We start from the raw sequence: 19484 nt of genomic DNA, 5'->3' as shown, positions 1-19484 counted from the left end.
CAGTGCTGTTAGGAAGGGAGTTCCAGGATTCTGACCCAGTGACAGTGAAGGAATGGTGATATAGATCCAAGTCAGGATGGTGTGTGGCTTGGAGGGGAACTTGCAGGTGGTGATCCCATGCATCTGCTGCTCGTCCTTCTAGGTGGTAGAGGTCGCGGGTTTGGAGGGTGCTGTTGAAGGAGCTTTGGTGCGTTGCTGCAGTGCATCTTGTAGATGGTACACACTGCTGCCACTGTGCGTTGGTGGTGGAGGGAGTGAATGTTTGTGGATGGGGTGCCAATCAAGTGGGCTGCTTGTTCTGGATGGTGTCGAGCTGCTTGAGTGTTGTTGGAGCTGCACCTATCTAGGCAAGTGGAGAGTATTCCATCGCACTCCTGACTTGTGCCTTGTCTATGGTGGACAGGCTTTGGGGAGTCAGGAGGTGAGTTACTCGCCGCAGGATTCCTAGCCTCTGACTTGCTCTTGTAGTCACGGTATTTATATGACTACTCCAGTTCAGTTTCTGGTCAATGGTAGCCCCTAGGATGTTGATAGTGGGGGATTCAGCGATGGTAATGCCATTGAATGTGGAAGGGAGATGGTTAGATTCTCTCTTGTTGGAGATAGTCGTTGCCTGGCACTTGTGGGGTGCAAATGTAACTTGCCACTTATCAGCCCAAGCCTGGATATTGTCCAAGTCTTGCTGCATTTCTACATTGACTGCTTCAGTATTTGAGAAGTTGCAAATGGTGAACATTGTGCAATCATCAGCGAACATCCCCACTTCTGACCTTATGATTGAAGGAAGGTCATTGATGAAACAGCTGAAGATGGTTGGGGCTAGGACACTACCCTGAGGAATTCCTGCAATGATGTCCTGGAGCTCAGATGATTGACCTCCAACAACCACAGTCGTCTTCCTTTGCGCTAGGTCTGACTCCAACCAGCAGAAAGTTTTCCCCCTGATTCCCATTGACTCCAGTTTTACTCGGGCTCTTTGATGCCATACTCAGTCAAATGCTGCCTTGATGTCAAGGGCAGTCACTCTCGCCTCACTTCTTGAGTTCAGCTCTTTTGTCCATTTTTGAACCAAGGCTGTAATGCGGTCAGGGGCTGAGTGGTCCTGTCGGAACCCAAACTGAGCATCACTGAGCAGATTATTGCTAAGTAAGTGCTGCTTGATGGCACTGTTGATGACGCCTTCCATCACTTTACTGATGATTGAGAGCAAACTGATGGGGTGGTAATTGGCCGGGTTGGACTTGTGCTGCTTTTTGTGTACAGGACATACCTGGGCAATTTTCCACATTGCCGGGTAGATGCCAGTGTTGTAGCTATACTGGAACAGCTTAGCTGGGGGTGCGGGAAGTTCTGGAGCACAGGTCTTCAGTACTATTGCCGGAATATTGTCAGGGCCCAAAGCCTTTGTAGTATCCAGTGCCTTCAGTCATTTCTTGATATCACGCGGAGTGAATTGAATTGGCTGAAGTCTGGCATCTGTAATGCTGTGGACTTCAGGAGGGGGCCGAGATGGATCATCAACTGGGCACTTCTGGCTGAAGATTGTTGCAAATGCTTCAGCCTTATCTTTCGCATTGATGTGCTGGGCTCCCCTGTCATTGAGGATGGGGATATTTGTGGAGCCACCTATCCAGTTAGTTGTTTAATTGTCCACCACCATTCGCAACTGGATGTGGCAGGACTGCAGAGCTTGGATCTGATCCGTTGGTTATGGGATCGCTTAGCTCTGTCTATTGCATGCTGCTTATGCAGCTTGGTATACAAGTAGTCCTGGGTTGTAGCTTAGTGAACCAAATGGGTTTTTACAACAATCGACAATGGTTTCATGGCCATCATTAGACTAGCTTTTAATTCCAGATTTATTAATTAAATTCAAATTCCACCTTCTGCTGTGGTGGGATTTGAACCCATGACCCCAGAGAAATACCCTGAGTCTCTGGGTTACTTGTCCAGTGATAATACCATTGCGGCACCGCCTTCCCCGTAGATTGTACAGTAGATTGTCCCATAAAAGACATGCCTAACATTTTGTAACCAGCATACCAATAATTAACTATTACAATCTGTTTAAAGTTTGGCATTGCCTTGTCTGAGCTGTATTGTGCTGTCAAAAAACTTTTTTAAAGTGTTTTGCAATTTGCATGCCAAATCATAATTAACTTCCTTTATCATTGGATGCTTTGTGTAGAATGCCAGATGTTGTATCTGCAATAGGGAAAATGCAATTAAAAATACTTTATCTTCGTGTTTGGTTGTTCACTCTATATGTGGTAAAATAGCTGACTTTTATTAATTTTCAGCAGGTTTTTACTTTGTCTAAGTACGCATTTATGGCACAAAAATCAATACAGTATAGGAAACAAAGAATTTTCTGATTTGGATGTGTTTATCCAACATACTTTTCTGTTAGTTTTTTAAAACAATTATTGCATAACAACAGTAATTTAAGATTGAAGTTTGTTTTCTTCACTCTGAACCAATTTGAACAATTCATCACTTGGAGGCAGTAACATACTGTTGGAGATATTCCATGCCCTATTATGAGTGTGAATGGAGTCATGCTAATTATACTGCAGTGTTCTTTTTGTCGCATGGTTGATGTGCTTCAACTCAGTGTGGCTCTATGCCAAGGATTAAACTTTCATGTGTAACTGTTGGCGTTGAGGAATGTACATATAGATGCTGTGAAATTTAGCAGTATACTTCTAAAAATTTTGAGCATACCTTGAGTGTTGGAAGCTAATGGTCCTTCCATTGGTCCACAATGTATTTCTGAACTATGTTTTTATAAACATTTATAAATTTCTTGCGAGAATAATTCATAGTTCAGATAAACCAGATCCGTTATTTACATAGTTGTAACATTGTATTTTTGCAGTAATACAGACCCCTGTTTTAATTATACAAGCTTACATAGATCTTTTCATGAATATCATACAGTTGAAATATGGATCTCTTCCAACACTGAATCATTGCATATGTTGTCAAATTTATTTCATTAGAATATGTTGCATAGATATTAGCTGAATTACTTGGTACTCTTATAGAGAAGTGGTGTGGGTGACTTCCACTTTTCACCTCAACTGACTGCAGATAGTGGTTTAAAAAAGTGTTTTAACCCCTGTGTTTTTAAGGTTCAGACAAATCGACAAATGGCAGGTTTTCTCATAAATTTGAAAATAAAATGTTTATTTTTACACAATAACTGCAAAATGTTCCCAACCTCACTCACTCTCACCCCAGAAAAGATGGAGAGTAGAGTGGTAGCATGCAGTTAGAGTCCCATTGTGGTAATAAGAGTTTGCTGTTTTCTGAAAACTTTTCGGGAGTAAATCTTACATCGGCGCAGGCCTGAATGTTCATTGTTTTGAAACGAATGAAGTGTTGCAAGATCCTCGTGATTAAGCCTCTATCCGAAGTCGTGCGAAATTCCTGGTTCACTTTTGCAGATGGAGAGTTTCTAAGTCACCTTGCAATTTCTCTGCTTCAGTAGTTAGAAGATGTAGTCAGCAGGGCTCCAGCTTAGCTGGAACTGTCTCACAGCTGTTCTGCTGGAAAAGACCTTCTCTGGTTGTTCAGCTGTTCTCCCCCTCTCTTATGAAAGATGCATTTTAAAGTAGAAACCTGCCAGGTTGGAGTGTCGGTCAGGTGACTAAGGGCTCTCTCCCCTCGGGTTCCAGGATATGGGAACTATTGTTCCATGCTGGTGCCTGAATGTTGTCTATTCTGTTGAACTGATGCTATTCCACACCTACTATTTTCGTCTTGGCTGTGGAGTCGGTCTGTCTACAACAGAGTTTGTTAGCTCCATTCCTGAAGATATGAGTTGTTTGAAATTTTCAACAGCCCATGCCATGCAGTGTGTTTTCCCAAAGCTAATTCAGATGTGGATTATAGATTTTGTCTTCAACAGACAGATATGTTTATTAACAGTATAGGAGGGGGTCACCTGACCTCTGGTCCATTTCGTCTGTGGCACGAATGTGTCTAGTTTCTTGTGGTTCAGTTAAACAGTTGACTATTATTTCATAATTCCTCCAGTTCATTTCATATTTTCTCACTGTTACCTTTGTTAGTGTGACAGTACATTTGGGTAATAAATGAATGTTGTTTTGATATTGTTTAGACCATGTGGTGAGGGGTGGTTCGCACTGTTCAACTCCCACCTGACCACAGTAAGTGTTTTCTTTTATTAAGGTTTAATCCTTTTGTTTTATTTGTCAAATAAACAGACAATGACAGGTTTTCTTCTAGGTTTTAAACAGAAGATTATTTATTGAGCAATATGCCTTATACTGAAGTTATTGCAACCGCACCCACTCACGCATTCACTCGTGCATGCATGCGCACACACAAAAAGAGACACAGAGGAAAAGGGGTAAGTGGTTTGAAGTCGGGTAGGGTTTTGGGGTTCATAGTAAACCTGTTGAATTTTCTTGGAGGCCGATTTCTCTTTAGTTGCAGGCCTGGGGCATTTGCAGATTTCTCTGTTGGTTGAAAGTTTAGTTTGAAGATAGGGGATCATTTCCAGTTCACTGCTGCACAAGTTGAAATGTAGAATTTACAGCTGGGCCCCTTCCTTTTGGCTTGTTGGATTTTTTCCCAACTCTCAGCTGGACAAGCTTTGGTGATGCTTTTTCCTGGCACCCCTCTCCCTCTCTCCAGAGAGCTGCCTTTTAAAGCTGGAAGTCTTTCACATCATGGGAGACACACATCTTCCTCCCTGTCGTCACCAACAATGGCCCAGGATGTGGCTGCTTCACACCTTCTTTGTTTCAGAAGAACCCATTCAATTCAAAAATGACTCTTGATGGGTCCAGAATGAGTGTAATTGACACATCTTCGCTTTGACTGTACTCTTCTGTCCATGCCAGGCAATAGACAGTTTGAATATACAAAGGCCAGGTCTTTTGACCTTCGGTGGCCATTTTTGAATCACATTGTCCACTTTTTTTCAAGAAAGGTCCATTTTTATAACTCTTCAGGTTGAGTTCTTGTGTTTTCAATCGCTGCACTTTGAGAGCGTTAACAATATTTATAGGTGGTTAGTTTTGAAGAACAATGCTGTGAAAATATTTCTAGTATAATTTGACAAGGAGACTGACATGCATTAAATACTTTTATGTTAATTCAAAGCAAAACTCAGTTTCACTGAAACTTGAGAGCCTTATAAACCTTTTTTATTTGTGGGCTGACTTGTGTACTTTGGAGCATGTGAACTGTAAAGTGCTAGCACCTTACTAAATTTTGACTAGCAAAGGTCAGTTTCCACTGCTTGTAGCGCCTGTTATTTGAATGCAAAGAAAAGTGTATGAAGGCAAACAGTACCAGCGTCTGGCACGGTTTTTAACTTCATGAAAATTATGTAGTCTTAACAGAATTGGTGAATCCCCTTGATCCCCAGGCAATCTCCCTATAGATAATCATGTGCTAGTTCAACAGTCATGTTTTGCCTTCAATGGTAATTTTAATTAAAATGAATCAGTCTGTTTTTTGTGCAGCTCAATAAGATGATACTGATATTTAATGTATATTTATGTTGCATTAGCTCTTGGGTACAAAGCTAATTCTTCGGCAGGCTGCTGCAGAGGTAGGGGGATGAAGTTGTGCTCTATCTTCACAGGGAAGGAAAAAAATCTCTGAATTACACTTGATTGCTCACACATATGTCCTAATCAGTCGCCAGTGATTGAGCAGTTCTCTTGCCTGCCAGTCCCCTCTGCTAACAACATTTAATGATCCATGTGCTGGGGAGAGAATTCTTTATTCAAATAGGGGAGTATGGCAAGGAAAAATAGTTCATTAACTATTTCTGAATTAAATTTGAATTTGTATATTGATACATTAGGTTTTTTTTTTGCTACATGGATATATCCAGCTTTTGGCTTGGAAGGTCTTTGCTCATTTTTTTATACCTATGGCCAATGCTGCTTTGATGATTTGACCTCATCTATTTCAAACGCAAGATCAAAGCTTTTCAGGGCCTGCCTGTACTAGCATTCGCTGTTTGAAATGTGATGCAGTTTCACAGTTGTCCCAAATTTTTCTAAAGCTTTGCCAGTTGCTGGCTGGTTACCTGTCACTTTTCTGTTCTTGCCAAGAACAAAGACAAAAAGTATCGTTAAAATTGCAAAGGTACTGACAAAAACATGACACTGATTTTAACTGAGCCTTCCTGAATGGTAGCTCAATGGAGGAAGCTCAAGAAACAGCACCTCCTCTTTAGTCCAGGCACTTTGCAGCCTTCCGGACTTTGAATTGAGCTCAGCAATTTCAGATCATAACCTCAGCCCCTTTTTGTGTGAAGGATAGTTGTTGGTGGTGGTTCTGCTTTCCCATTTACTGCTCCTCCTAGACCTATCTTTTTGTTTCTTTACTTGTCCCATTACCATCTTTTTATTGCTTTGTCATTTAATCTCTCCTGCCTTCCAACCTATGACAGACTTTCCCATTTGTTCTTTCACCCCTTCTCCCACTGTACCATGCCTTGTGTAAAAACTGTTATATCTCTAAACACTCCCAGTTCTGACAAAGGGACACTGACCTGCATTGCCAATTCTCTTTTTCTCTCTCTTCCCTCTCTTTCTTCCCCCCACCCCCCCAACCCCCATAAATACTGCCAGACTTGCTGAGTATTTCCAGCATTTTCTGTTTTTATTTCAGATTTCTAGCATCTGCAGTACTTTGCTCTTGTAATGGTGTACTTCAAGCGGGAGATTGAAGTATATCTCAAGCAACCTTGTTTTTATCAGTCCCACTACAGTTATAAACAACATTGATATCTGAAAACTGATTATTTCTTCTAGGCTGGATGAAAAGGAGACTAAGGCAGGGTCCAGAGACAATGGCTTCGGACTTGTCAAAGTTTAGTTGGAGGACTTTTCAGGTCATCCAATACTGGATGTCAGACGAGCCGGGTAACAAGTCAGAGGCAGTGAAGAGGTTGAGCATAACAAATTACTTGTGCATAAAACTCTGTTGTTTTCCTAGGTCTACGTACTAATCATAGGTTGCTCGCAGTAATATATGCAGGTGGATGAGAGGTGGATGAATTCATGTGAAAAATTTCATTTTTGTCATTGTGATCTCTAAAATGTTTTCACAGTGAAGCCTGAATGTACACCTTTATGAATCTTCATTTCATTTTGTTTCCTATTATATCGAGCTGTACATCAGGATACTAGTTAACTTTTACTCTAGGGCTCAGATTTGAAGAGGTGCATTGCTCTCAAGCCTAGCATATGGCAACCCTGTGTAATTATTTTTAATAATGGCATATCTGGCATACAAATAACATGTCTTATAAACTATAGACTGTCCCAGATTCTTGTTGGTCTTTACTAATGTCACTATTGAGGATTACATTCATTGAATGCTAGATCTTCTAATTTGCACAATCCATTTATTGTACAAACCCTAATGAGAAAAATCTGCGCCAGTGAAGCAGTTTAGAAAGCACATTTGACTGAAATTATGTCCTTGGCCAAGGTGGAGTGAAAAATGGGACATTTTAGGATCGGAATGTGCCTTTATGTGCATATCAATATATACCTTAATTTGTCATACCACTCTACAAATTTTTCTGTGCCTGTGTGTATGTCTCTCTGTTCACATTAAACAATGCAGTGAAGGGCCTACGTGCTTCCCTGCATCTTTTGTTTGTGGGTGTGTCCAAAGTCTGCAACTGAGCAAGAGACTCCTGTTTCCTTCAATTGTGTACCTGAGTCTGTGTGCGTGTTTAATGTTGATAGTTTAAAGCAATCTCAAAAGTTATAGGAATCTGTAATAGTCACCTCCTTCCCAATGGTTGCATTTAAAAGCAATTTCTGAGAGAGAAATTTATACATGCAGTAATACACCCAGCACTGTTATTTAGCATTTAAAGATAGCAGTCATTTTACACTGCATCTGACCAGGACACACTCTTTCCAAAAATATACTTTTTTCATAAAATTTGTAGAAGTACATTACATAACAGTTCAAATTTGACATTACATAAAGTGCAATACAGGTCAGTTTCTTTCAATACAGTACATGAGATGCCTCACTACACACCATTACAGGTTATATTTACAGTGTACATTTACATTTCATGTCAAACATTCTCTACATACAGCATCTGACCAGGGCTATTACTGACTTCAGGGTGGGGGCTGGATGCTTAAAGGTGGCTGCAAAAATTGATCCTCATATTAGTGAGCACAAAAATTTCATTTGTTACAGTTAGGGAGTTTGAGCGATTTGATCCGGGTCTGTTCTTTGTCCTCTTGCTCTAGTGAGTTTTGGATATCATCTGTGTCCATGTAAGGAGCTTTCAAGTGGAGGCCCTGTTGTTGGCACATGGCATAGCATCTGAAAGTTAAGCCGAGCTTAAATAAAGATTGGTACAAACCAACATAAGACTGTCACAACATGAAGAATTTCTGGAACTCTGCCCAGGTCATAGCATTATTCATCCCTAAATAAACACTATAGTTAATTCAAAAAAAATCGATGACTGACAAATCTGTGTCCCTTGCTAATGGCTGACAGTTGGTAATCTTGTGACTTGGAGTATAGTTTATGCAATTTAGAATTTCACATGTGAGACATATAATTATCTACCAAGTAAACAAATCATGCCTTCATTAAAAAAAAAAATTATTGGATACTTCTGAGCTGAAGTTACTGACTTCAGCCTGAGTTTCATGTTTTCAGCTTACAACCTGGTAAGTCTCCACTTAGGTATGTACTGTGTACTTCTGGGAATACTTCAGTTGTATAATTTGAGTAAATGTAAAGCTTTTGTTGAAGCTTGTTATGAAGAATTTATGACACTGACAGTTTGCTTCTGTATATCTAATGTACCCCTAAAGTTTACTTTATAGTTTAATTACATTTTTACAACTGGCTGTGTTGCTGCTAGAAAACTCAAGCAGAATATCTCCACCTGTAGTTGTGGGGGGGTGGGTGGTGGTAAATAAATGTTTAAGCATTTTGCCAAGTGTATCATCTACTATCCTTAAACTTAGTTTGGGAGCTGAATGTTTTTGTAAGCTGTACAAAATCAGAAGAAGCTGATGTGACTTTTCCAAAGCACTTGTGGCCATCCTCCCATTTCCCACCTTCCATAAACTTAAACTTACCCAAAACTCTGCTACCTGAAAGCTCACTGACTTACATTGGCTCCTGGTTGAGCAATGCCTCTATTTTTAAAAATTCTCATCTGTGTTTTCAAATCCCTGCATGACCTTGTCCCTCTATAGCTCTGTAACCAGCTCTTCGAGATATGTGTTACTCCAATTCTTGCCTCTTGCTCATCCCTGATTTTAATTGCACCACCATTGGTGGCCAGACCATAAGCTCTGGAATTCTCTCCCGAAACCTCTGCACTTCCCCACCTATCTTTCCTCCTTCGAGGCACTCCATAAAACCTACCTGTTTCTTTTTTAATATCTTATTGGCTCGGTGTCAAATTTTGTTTAATAATGCGCCTCTGAAGTGCCTTGGGGCATTTTACTACATAAACAAAGCTATATAAAAGTAAATTGTTGGTAATTGAGAAGCATAGCATTCTATGTGTGTTTAAAGATAAAAGCTAGGTTGATATCTTTTTTTCAAATGCCACTTCAAAATGTGTCGTCTTTTCAAACAAAATAGAGGAATCTGTAATGATTGCTGTGAAATTGGGGCTGCGCACATTGAGGGTGGGGGGGCATGTTTAGAATCTAGTTCTATAACTATGCTTAAAAATTGGAACAGTTGGATGAACATTCTGCATCTGGAGTGCATACTGCAAAATTGCATGCTGTCAGAGAAGTTATCTTGAGAAAAATGTATAGAATTTTTCTGAGCACAAATGTACCCAAGATTAGGGTGTACTTGCTATGTCCTTGCTGTCAGTAGAAAACACTACACTGTTTTATTTGAGTCATCTTATCAGTGCTAAAGTCGTAAGTATGCCTGCTGATTCTTGTATCACAAGGACTCAGTGACGTTTGCTTATGCAGTGAAGCTGATTACCGTTTGAGCCCAGTACCGAGACATAAGCTGTTTTCTCTTGGAACTCATTCCGTTCACTAGAACTTTTTTTGTTCTGTTCTTTGTTTTCCCTCTTCATTTTTTTTTTCTCTCAAGTTAGATTATTAATGCCAAGCACATGACTGGTTTTGTTGCAATGGTGCTGCAGAGCTTAATTAAGTCGAGAGAGAATTCTTGGCCATGTAAGAAAGTTGGACACCAACATCATATGAATAGAAGGAATTTCAACCATAGGAAGGTAAAGTATAAGTGATATGGTGTTCTTTGAACTAACATAACTTTTGCAGAAGGTTTATTACATAAATGCTTGGTTTGACCTTGCTTTCAAAACACCTGCAAACATCAAGTTAATGTTTCTTCGTCCCCAAATAAACATGAACTGCTGTTTTTTGTGTGCTTTGGCAAAGCAGGAGTTTGAACAATGTGTGGTCCTGTTATTGCTTGTGTTCTGATGAATCCAGCACTTTGTGCAGTCTTTGAAGTGTGCAGTGCATTTTAATAGAGTAGGTAGAATATGGTTCAGTTTCCACCCAGTTAGTATGCAGTCGTAATTGTTGTATAACATGCTGCAGTTTTACTCCCTCATGGAAATCATTGAAATTATTTATCTAGTGCTTTGACAAAGCCACATATAAGTACTGTTTGTTTCTGATAATCGGCACACAAGTCACACTCCTGGAAATGTTACATTTTTACAGTTCACAAATGAATAAATATTACCTTTTGATCCCTTTCATTTATGAGTTACAAGGGACATTGGGGTTAACTTGCCACCAGCACGCAAAAACTGGTGTTTGGGTTCGGTTGCCCATTATAAAAACAGATTTTCATGGCCATTTCCATTGACTCCGCCTTAGTCCTCCTTTCTTGTTTTGCATATATTTCAACTCATCAACCACAAAATGTACTCCTGATTAGAATATGGGAATAGATAGAAAATTATTCAGTATGAGAATCCAAAATTAAGTGTTAAATGTCAAATTAATTCAGACTGAGATTATTACTTTTAGTTACAGCAAACACTTAATGATACCAGTATTCAAAATTATTGGGGTGAGATGTTTTTAATAAATACATTTGAGAACCAGTGCTCTAATCCATTGCAACTGCCAGCCTCCATCTGTTTTATTCTTCAAACAATGATGTAATTATCTGTGTTATGTATGATGAGAACAAAAAAATTGGTCTTATAAACCAGTGCTATGATTAGCAAAGTGCGTAGCACATGTAAGTAGAATCTACAGCTGTTGATTTTTTTTTTAGTGGTTGTGCAGATGTACAAGGAAATTTGGTAGACATGGATGTGTTAAATCTGGCATAAACAATTCTTTTTGGAACATATTTGTGAGTTGAGCTGAGATTGAAAGTTTGCTGATGTATCAGTGAGATAGTTGTACTGCAGATTGTGCATTTGATGCAAAATATTGCTGGGGACAAGTGCATTACGATTGCATTCAAGTGTTAAATTCTGTTAATGGGCACAGTACATTTAAAAAAAACAATAAATACATCTTCATTGATTTGCTTTTAGCTTAACCTAGAAGCACAGCAAAGGTATCTATGTTCAGTTGAGGTTTTTAACTTAAAATATTTCAAGTGGGCACCAGCCCTTCAGAGGAGAATGTTGTGGTGTCCAATTTTGGCCTTAAAAATGGGTTTAAACAGTTTACTTGTACTGATTTTCATTTTTTTCAATTCACACAATACACCATTTATATTTATTTGACACATTCTGACTTTTAAAATTTGATGGCAGTCTGGTATTCTTTGGAATTTCTTTATTTACTGAAAAATAGGGAAGAGATTATACTATAAATCTAATGTTTAAAATGTCTTTTTTTCCAGATGATACTGACTGTGTACTTGAGCAACAATGAACAGGGTTTAACAGAAGTCCCGATAACCCCAGAAACAACATGTAGAGATGTTATTGAATTCTGCAAAGAACCTGGTGAGATTGGTTGCCACTTGGCTGAGGTGTGGCGAGGAAATGGTAGGTGTTGCACTCATTTACCATTACTGGATATATACCATTGTACAATAAAATGTTTTGTCTGCAGACCTATAAAAAAAGGCCATCAGCCCCTATGTGCTCACCCACATTCTTTGGCTAATTTTATGCCCATACACTAACCATCCCTCTCACCTCCTGAGAGACAAAAAACAGATCTATAATCAACTCGCGAGTCCTCTGTTTACAAATTTCTCTCTAACATCATGAGTGATAAGCGAACTCCAGATCCATACGTTCCCAAACTCCACATTGCTTCTGGAGCAAGAAAGCAAAAGGAGATCTGTGATTAGGTCATTGGGAAAAAAAAATCTAACGTGATTAAAATGGACGACAACACAAACCTCAACCATTGCCTACTGGGAAGTGCAGTGGGATTCCAGTAGGAAATGCCGTTAGCTGTCGAAAGATCGAAGACTGAGAGGGGGCCTGATAAAGGTCTTTTCGATTTATGGAGGGATTCAATATAATGTTTCTACTTGTGAAGGAGTCTACAACTAGGAGCCATAAAAATAAGATAATCACCAATAATCACATAGGGCACTCAGGAGAACCTTCTTTACTTGGAGAATAGTTAGAATGTGGAACTTGCTACCGCATGGGAATAATTGAGGTAAGCAGCATAGGTGCATTTAAATGGAACCTAGATAAGTACATGAGGGGGAAAGGAATAGAAGGATATGGGAATAGGGTAAGGTAAAGTAGGGTGGACGGAGGCTTGTGTGTAGCACAAACACAGGCATAGACCAGTTGGGCTGAATGGCCTGCTTGTGTCTGTAATTCTTTGCAGTTTGTTTCTGGGTTAATTTGCTTTTGCCTTCCATGTATCCTGATAGTCTCATTTCCCAGAATGCATCTGATTGCTGGAAGGAATCAGTCCTTTTATTTTTTTACTCGTTTATGGGACGTGGGCTTTGCTGGCCAGGACAGTATTTATTGCCCATCCCTAATTGCCTTTCAGAAGGTGGTGAGCCGCCGCCTTGAACCGTTGCAGTCCATGTGGGGTAGGTACACTCAGTGCTGTTAGGAAGGGAGTTCCAGGATTTTGACACAGCAACAGTGAAGGAACGGATATGGTTCCAAGTCAGGATGGTGTGTGGCTTGGAGAGGAACTTGCAGGTGGTGGTGTTACCATGCGTCTGCTGCCCTTGTCCTTGTAGGTGGTAGAGGTCGCGGGTTTGGAAGCTGCTGTTGAAGGAGCTTTGGTGAGTTGCTGCAGTGCATCCTGTAGTTGGTACACACTGCTGTCACTATGTGTCAGTGGTGGAGGGAGAAAATGTTTGTGGATAGGGTGCCAATCAAGTGGACTACATTGTCCTGGATGGCATCGAACCTCTTGAGTGTTGTTGGAGCTGCACCCATCCAGGCAAATGGAGAGTATTCCATCACACTGCTGACTTGTGCATTGTAGATAGTGGACAGTAAGGGGAGGCGATGGCGTACTGGTATTGTCATTGAACTAGTAATCCAGAGACCCAGGTATTGCTTTGGGGACATGGGTTCGAATCCCACCACAGCAGAAGGTGGAATTTGAATTCAATTAATAAATCTGGAATTTAAATCTAGCCTAATGTTGGCCATGAAACCATTGTCGATTGTTGTAAAAACCCATCTGGTTCACTAATGTCCTTTAGGGAAGGAACTCTGCTGTCCTTACCTGGTCTGGCCTACATGTGACTCCAGATCCACAGCAATGTGGTTGACTCTTACATGCCCTTGAAATGGCTGAGGAAGCCACTCAGTTCAAGGGCAATTAGGGATGGGCAATAAATGCTGGCCTGGCCTGCAACGCCCACATCCCATGAAAGAATTTTTTTAAAATCTCCTCCCAATTCTTTTTCAACAGGTTAATCATCTTAAAAAGTCCTTCTTTAGCTTAGAGTAGCCACAAAATGTGGTTGTCTTTCCAATTAGACTTGTAACCAAGTCAGTAAAAAAAATATATATAAATAAATATAAATAAAAATTAACACAACGTTGACATTTTTTATTAACTGCTCATATTTACATAGTCTACTAAAAGCAATTTGGTGTATCATTGCTGCACTAAGCTTTTTCTCCATTATTCTGAAATCTAATAACTCATAGTGCACAGAAATTCAAATCAACACTGTTTACAGTGAACAAAGAGAATATGACTGTCATAAAGAAGTGGTGGGCAAGAAGAAATTACATCGCACTGTTGTTAACATGAGGAATAGACTACAATGAATACTTAGCTAACCTTGTAAAAATAAATCTGATCTTGGATTTGAGGGGGAATAAAGATAAATAAATTATGCTCAGAGGTAGGCAGACGATAAAATGACTTGAATAGGTCCTATATATGGACCTAGATGGATGAAATGGAATTTTCTCATTCTTACCCACCATGTACATGTTATTGCATAGTTTCACAACAAAACATCTGTATGGAGGTAAGGCATTTTGATTGCACACTAGAAGGGAATGTGTTTGAGTGAAGTTGCCCCATTCATATACCAGCTAATGACTTTTTTTTTTAGAAAACTACCAAAGTTTTCAAATTTTCTCCCCAAATCATCTGAAGGTGGTTGCTCACGGAATATGATCCTATGGATACCTGCAGTCCTCTGGTACTTATCTAAATGGCTCCTCTTTTGGGAGTGGGGCATTACAGATAAACTGGTCATATCCTTGCAGTGTCTACAAACACTCACTTTTGAGCAGAAATCACTAGGAATTGCCATTAGTAACAGGATCTCTGGATGATTTATTATTTAGCTCCACTGTAGCTCATGGATGAAGAAGATAATTCATTTCCTTAGTTTAGATCAGATACTTCAGCACAAATCATGGATTGAAACTGGAATCTCCCAAGTCTATGTGCCTCAGTACTATGCTGAGTGCATTTACTTAAAAAGAATCACAGAATTGTTACAGTGCAGAAGGAGTCCATTCAGCCCATCATGTCCGCACCAACACTCTGAAAGAGCAATTCACTCAGTTCCATTTCCCTGCCTTCTCCCCATGACCCTGCACATTCTTCCTTTTCAGATAACAGTCTAATTCCCTTTTGAATGCTTCAGTTGAACCCGCCTCCTCCACAATCTCAGGCAGTGCATTCCAGACCTTAACCACTCTCTGCGTGAAAAAGTTTTTCCTCATGTCACTTTTGCTTCTCTTACCAAATACTTGAAATCTGTGCCCTCTCATTCTCGGTCCTTTCACAAGTAGGAACAGTTTCTCTCTATCTACTCTGTCCAAACCCCTCATGATTTTGAATACCTGTATCAAATCACCTCAGCCTTCTCCTCTTCAAGGAAAACAGTCCCAACTTCTCCAATCTGACTTCATAACTGAACTTCCTCATCCCTGGAACCATTCTTGTAAATCTTTTCTGTATTCTCTCCAATGCCCTCACGTCTTTCCTAAAGTGCGGTGCTCAGACCTGGACACAATACTCCAGCTGAGGCCGAGCTAGTGTCTTATACGTCAACAGAAACCTGTAGAATGTGCAAATTGGGTTTGCTTGTAGACACGGTTTTTTAAAATGTAAAAATTATGGTAACTAGTGGTGTTTGGCAGTAGGAAAGAAAGTGGCTCATGTTGAGCAGATGGAGTAAGCAAGCAAGGTGTCTTTGGTATAAGGTAAAGATTATAAATGAACTACCAATTGATATTGGCATATATCTAAATTGGAAGCCGTGTTAGATCCATCTCTGGGTGAGTTTGGTCTGGTGATAATGGTTTGGAGTAGCAAACCATTATGATAAATCTGACCCCTCTGTTTCCCAATATACATTGAATACTGTAACCATGGCAAGAAAATAAGCAAAATCTGTTAAAGCAGCCCACTGCTTCCTTTCAACAACAGCAAAACATGGCTTTTTTGCAATACCAACATGCAGCCATTCTATGATTTTATGTAGCCTAGATAAGCAGAGACTCTTTTTTTAAATGTTATTTTCCCAGGACTGTCGGACCCATCCATACAAATAACCTTGACAGATCTGGATTCACCTGGTACCAGTTACTAAGTGGAAATGGCTGCTAGTTACGTGGGTGGTTATCATAGAATACTTAGACTAGCAAATTACAAGCGGTGAATTTTAAGGGTCCAGTTCATTGTGTTATTAGAACCACTTGATTTGGATAGTTGCCTGGTAATTAGTTAGCCATCTATTATCATATACTGGGGCAACCATTAAAAAAAATGTTTTGTAGAAGGTTGTAGCCTGTATTGGTTGTGACATTGACATTTTATTTACTTTTGAATGCTTTGACCCAAATCAGTGTTATGATCTATATGGGGTAACATTTTGTTTCTTTGACAGAGCGTGCCATTCCTTCTGATCATCTGATGTATGAACATCTGCAGAAGTGGGGGCCTCGTAGGGAAGAAGTGAAATTTTTTCTCCGTCATGAGGATTCACCTAATGAGAGTAGTGAACAAAGCAAGTAAAACACTGACTTTATTTTTAAACTGGTGAATTATGAATATAATGGGCACAGAGGGAGCTGAACCATTTCAGTTCTCTCAAAGCTTTTCTTCGGGGAGTTGTGTGCAGTTTCAAAGTACTCTGTGAAACAGCTAATTGTCAAAAAAAATTCTTAATAATAGAAGCATACAGCACGGAAAGAGGCCATTCAGCCCATTGTGTCTGACAGCTTTTTGAAAGAGCTATCCTAGTAGTTTCATTCCCCTGCCCTTCCCCATAGCCCTGCAGATTTCAGTTCTGTGATGAAAATTGCTATTGAATCTGCTTCCCCTATCCTTTTAGGCAGTGCATTTCACATGAAAAGGCCTAATCATCAGAATTACTAGTGCAATAGGTCAAATTCTATTTCTATTACATGGTATTTTTGGACCACCGCATTTCACAGGTGAAATTTGTCAGCGGTAGCGCAAAACAACAGTCTAGTCAACACCCAGCCCAGTTTTTTCTTTTCTCTTGAAGTAGATGGAAAAGAAAATTAGGTGGAGTAGAAAAAAGGCTGCAGATTATTAAGTAGCATCCGATTACCATACCACAGACTAGAATCATAAGATACTTAGGGTTGAGCAAGGCCATCTGGCCTATTTTTATCCACCCAGAAGGATGCTATAGTCCTTCCATTGCCGTATCTAATTGTTCCTTGAATGATTCCAGGCTTTTCCCCTCTACTATTATTGGAAAGTTTATTATAAGTGTTCAACCTTCTGACTCAGAGGCGAGACAGCCAAGGTGCGCATTGAGTCACCCTGGGAGGACAGCACTTCTTGGCTGTAACTGATATATTGAAGTAATAGACAGTAATGCTTGGCAATATAGTATAGTGAATATGATGCTACATCAGTACTTGAGAGACTTTATTGTTTGCATAAAGGCTATACAGTTTCTGATACTCAGCACTAAAGTCAAACTGTTTAATCAGAACAGACTGTTGTTTGAATTATGCATATATTTTTATCTCCACTTGAATCTAACTAGGCATATTTTAAAAGAAACTTTGATTTGCCTTTGCAGGTGGACGCCAGTCTCAAGATCAACTAAATAGATGGAATGGAATAAACCTATCTACGGACAAGCGTTTTGAAAATGGGGTATGTAGTTTCTTGGCCCTTGCTTGTTTTTTTTTTGTTTATAATGTCCTTGAATGCATCAATGCTGCTAAAGCAGTTGTTCACCGTTTTTTCCTCTGTTTAAGTTCCTACAAATTGTGTTCAGCTTACCCACAGCACTGCGAATGTGCCATTCAAGGTCAAGAATATGATGTTAGTATGCATCCACAGCTTATTGTTCTTGGACATCTTGATCATTTTGCTGTTCACTCCAGGGTCAGGTTAAGCTTCACAGTGCCTGCAGGATGTGCAACAATATCAGCTACTAGCAAAGATTTAACTTCCTTGCTTATGGCAATAATGCCCAGCTGTTGCTCACTTACGCCCTACCTGTCTCCCAGCACTCTCAACACCCTAATTTACTTTTGAGCAGGTCACTAGCATAGTGGATAGTCGATTTATTTATGGATATTGTTTGTATGGACTTCAGAAGGCATTTGATAAAGTTCCAAACAATAGATTATTAGCAAAAAATAAATGTACATGGAATTGGAAGTAACCATGTGACATGAGTTGGTAACTAGTTAGGAGGTTGGGAGACAGAGGTTTGGATTGAAAGGGACATAAATCAGCCAGTGGTGTTCCCCAGGGATCTATACTGGGGCCTCAACTTTTCACCATATGTGCTAATGACTTCTGTGAATGAATAGAGTGTTTAATCTCCAGGTTTTGCAAATGACAGTGAACTAGGAGGCAAAGTACTTCGTGTGGATGGGAACAGGAAGCTACAATGGGGTATAAACCGAGTAAGTGAGAAAGATGATGATAAATGGTAGGGAATTGTAAGGAGGTCAGCTTTGGGTTTGAGCAGGACAGATCGGAATATCTGCTCAATGGTGAGAGACTAGGAGCTGTGGAGGGGCAAAGGGATTTGAGTGTCCATGTGCCCAAGCAATAAAAGCTAATGCTGAGGTTTGAAAAGGCTAATGGAATGACGGCCTTCATCTAAAGTGAGATGGATTGCAGAACCAAAGAAGTGATGCTTCAGTTGTGCAGAGCCTTGGTGAGATCCCATTGGGAGTACTGCATTTTTGATGAGTTTTGGGCACTGCATATCTGGAAGGATACGTTAGCTTCGGCGAGGGTACAATGCAGATTCACCTGAATTATACCAGGGCTTAAAGGGTTAAATTGAGGATGGGGTGCATAAACCTTGTTTGTACTCCATTGAGGTTAGAAGGTTAACGGGTGCTCGGATATTTAAAATGATAAAGGGGTCCAATAGGCCAGAGGGAGAATGCACAAAAGAGGAAGTTGGAGGAACCGGGCATTTAGAAGGGAATATAGGGGAACTGCAAAGATAGGATGGAGCAATGTCATGGAGGAATTTATACACCATCCTGTCTCTATCTTCCTGTAACCTAAGACACTCCACATCACTCTTAACCACTCAGCCAATCTTTGTGTCATCCGCGAACTTACTGATCCTACCTCCCACATTGTCATTTATATAAACAACATAGATGACTAACAATAGGGGACCCAGTACAGATCCCTGTGGTACGCCACTGGACACTGGCTTCCAGTCACTAAAACAGCCGTCTGTCATCACTCCCTGTCTCCTACAGCTAAGCCAATTTTGAATCCACCTTATCAAGTTACCTTGTATCCCATGTGCATTTGCTTTCTTGATACGTCTCCCATGTGGGACCTTGTCAAAGGCTTTGCTAAAATCCATGTAAACTACATCAACTGCACTACCCTCATCTACACACCTGGTCACATGCTCAAAAAATTCAATCAAATTTGTTAGGCATGACCTCCCTCTGACAAAGCCATGCTGACGATTCCTAATCAAATTTTGCCTCTCCAAGTGGAGATGGATTCTCTCCTTCAGAATTTTCTCCAATAGTTTCCCTACCACTGACGTGAGACTCACTGGTCTGTAGT

At 40.1% G+C, this 19484-nt stretch overlaps 1 protein-coding gene across 6 annotated transcripts in view; it reads left to right on the top strand.

The window, feature by feature from the left end:
- The window catches only part of ppp1r13bb (protein phosphatase 1, regulatory subunit 13Bb), a 120569-nt gene that overhangs the window by 9510 nt on the left and 91575 nt on the right, over positions 1 to 19484 (top strand). For 4 of the 6 annotated variants that reach the window (XM_068039018.1, XM_068039014.1, XM_068039015.1 and 1 more), the window contains exons 1-4: positions 10124 to 10258; positions 11866 to 12013; positions 16327 to 16446; positions 17500 to 17576. In XM_068039018.1, the coding sequence (XP_067895119.1) occupies positions 10139 to 10258; positions 11866 to 12013; positions 16327 to 16446; positions 17500 to 17576 (465 nt within the window). In that variant the 5' untranslated portion in view covers positions 10124 to 10138. Of the gene's footprint in view, positions 1 to 10105; positions 10259 to 11865; positions 12014 to 16326; positions 16447 to 17499; positions 17577 to 19484 lie in introns of those variants that run through there. The other 2 variants (XM_068039013.1, XM_068039016.1) reach the window with 2 other exon arrangements.

Source organism: Heterodontus francisci, chromosome 9 (assembly GCF_036365525.1).
Source record: "Heterodontus francisci isolate sHetFra1 chromosome 9, sHetFra1.hap1, whole genome shotgun sequence".
NCBI classification, from domain to species: Eukaryota; Metazoa; Chordata; class Chondrichthyes; order Heterodontiformes; family Heterodontidae; genus Heterodontus; species Heterodontus francisci.
The sequence above is the reverse complement of the archived record's forward strand: the minus strand, read 5'-3'. Positions and strand labels throughout refer to the sequence as shown.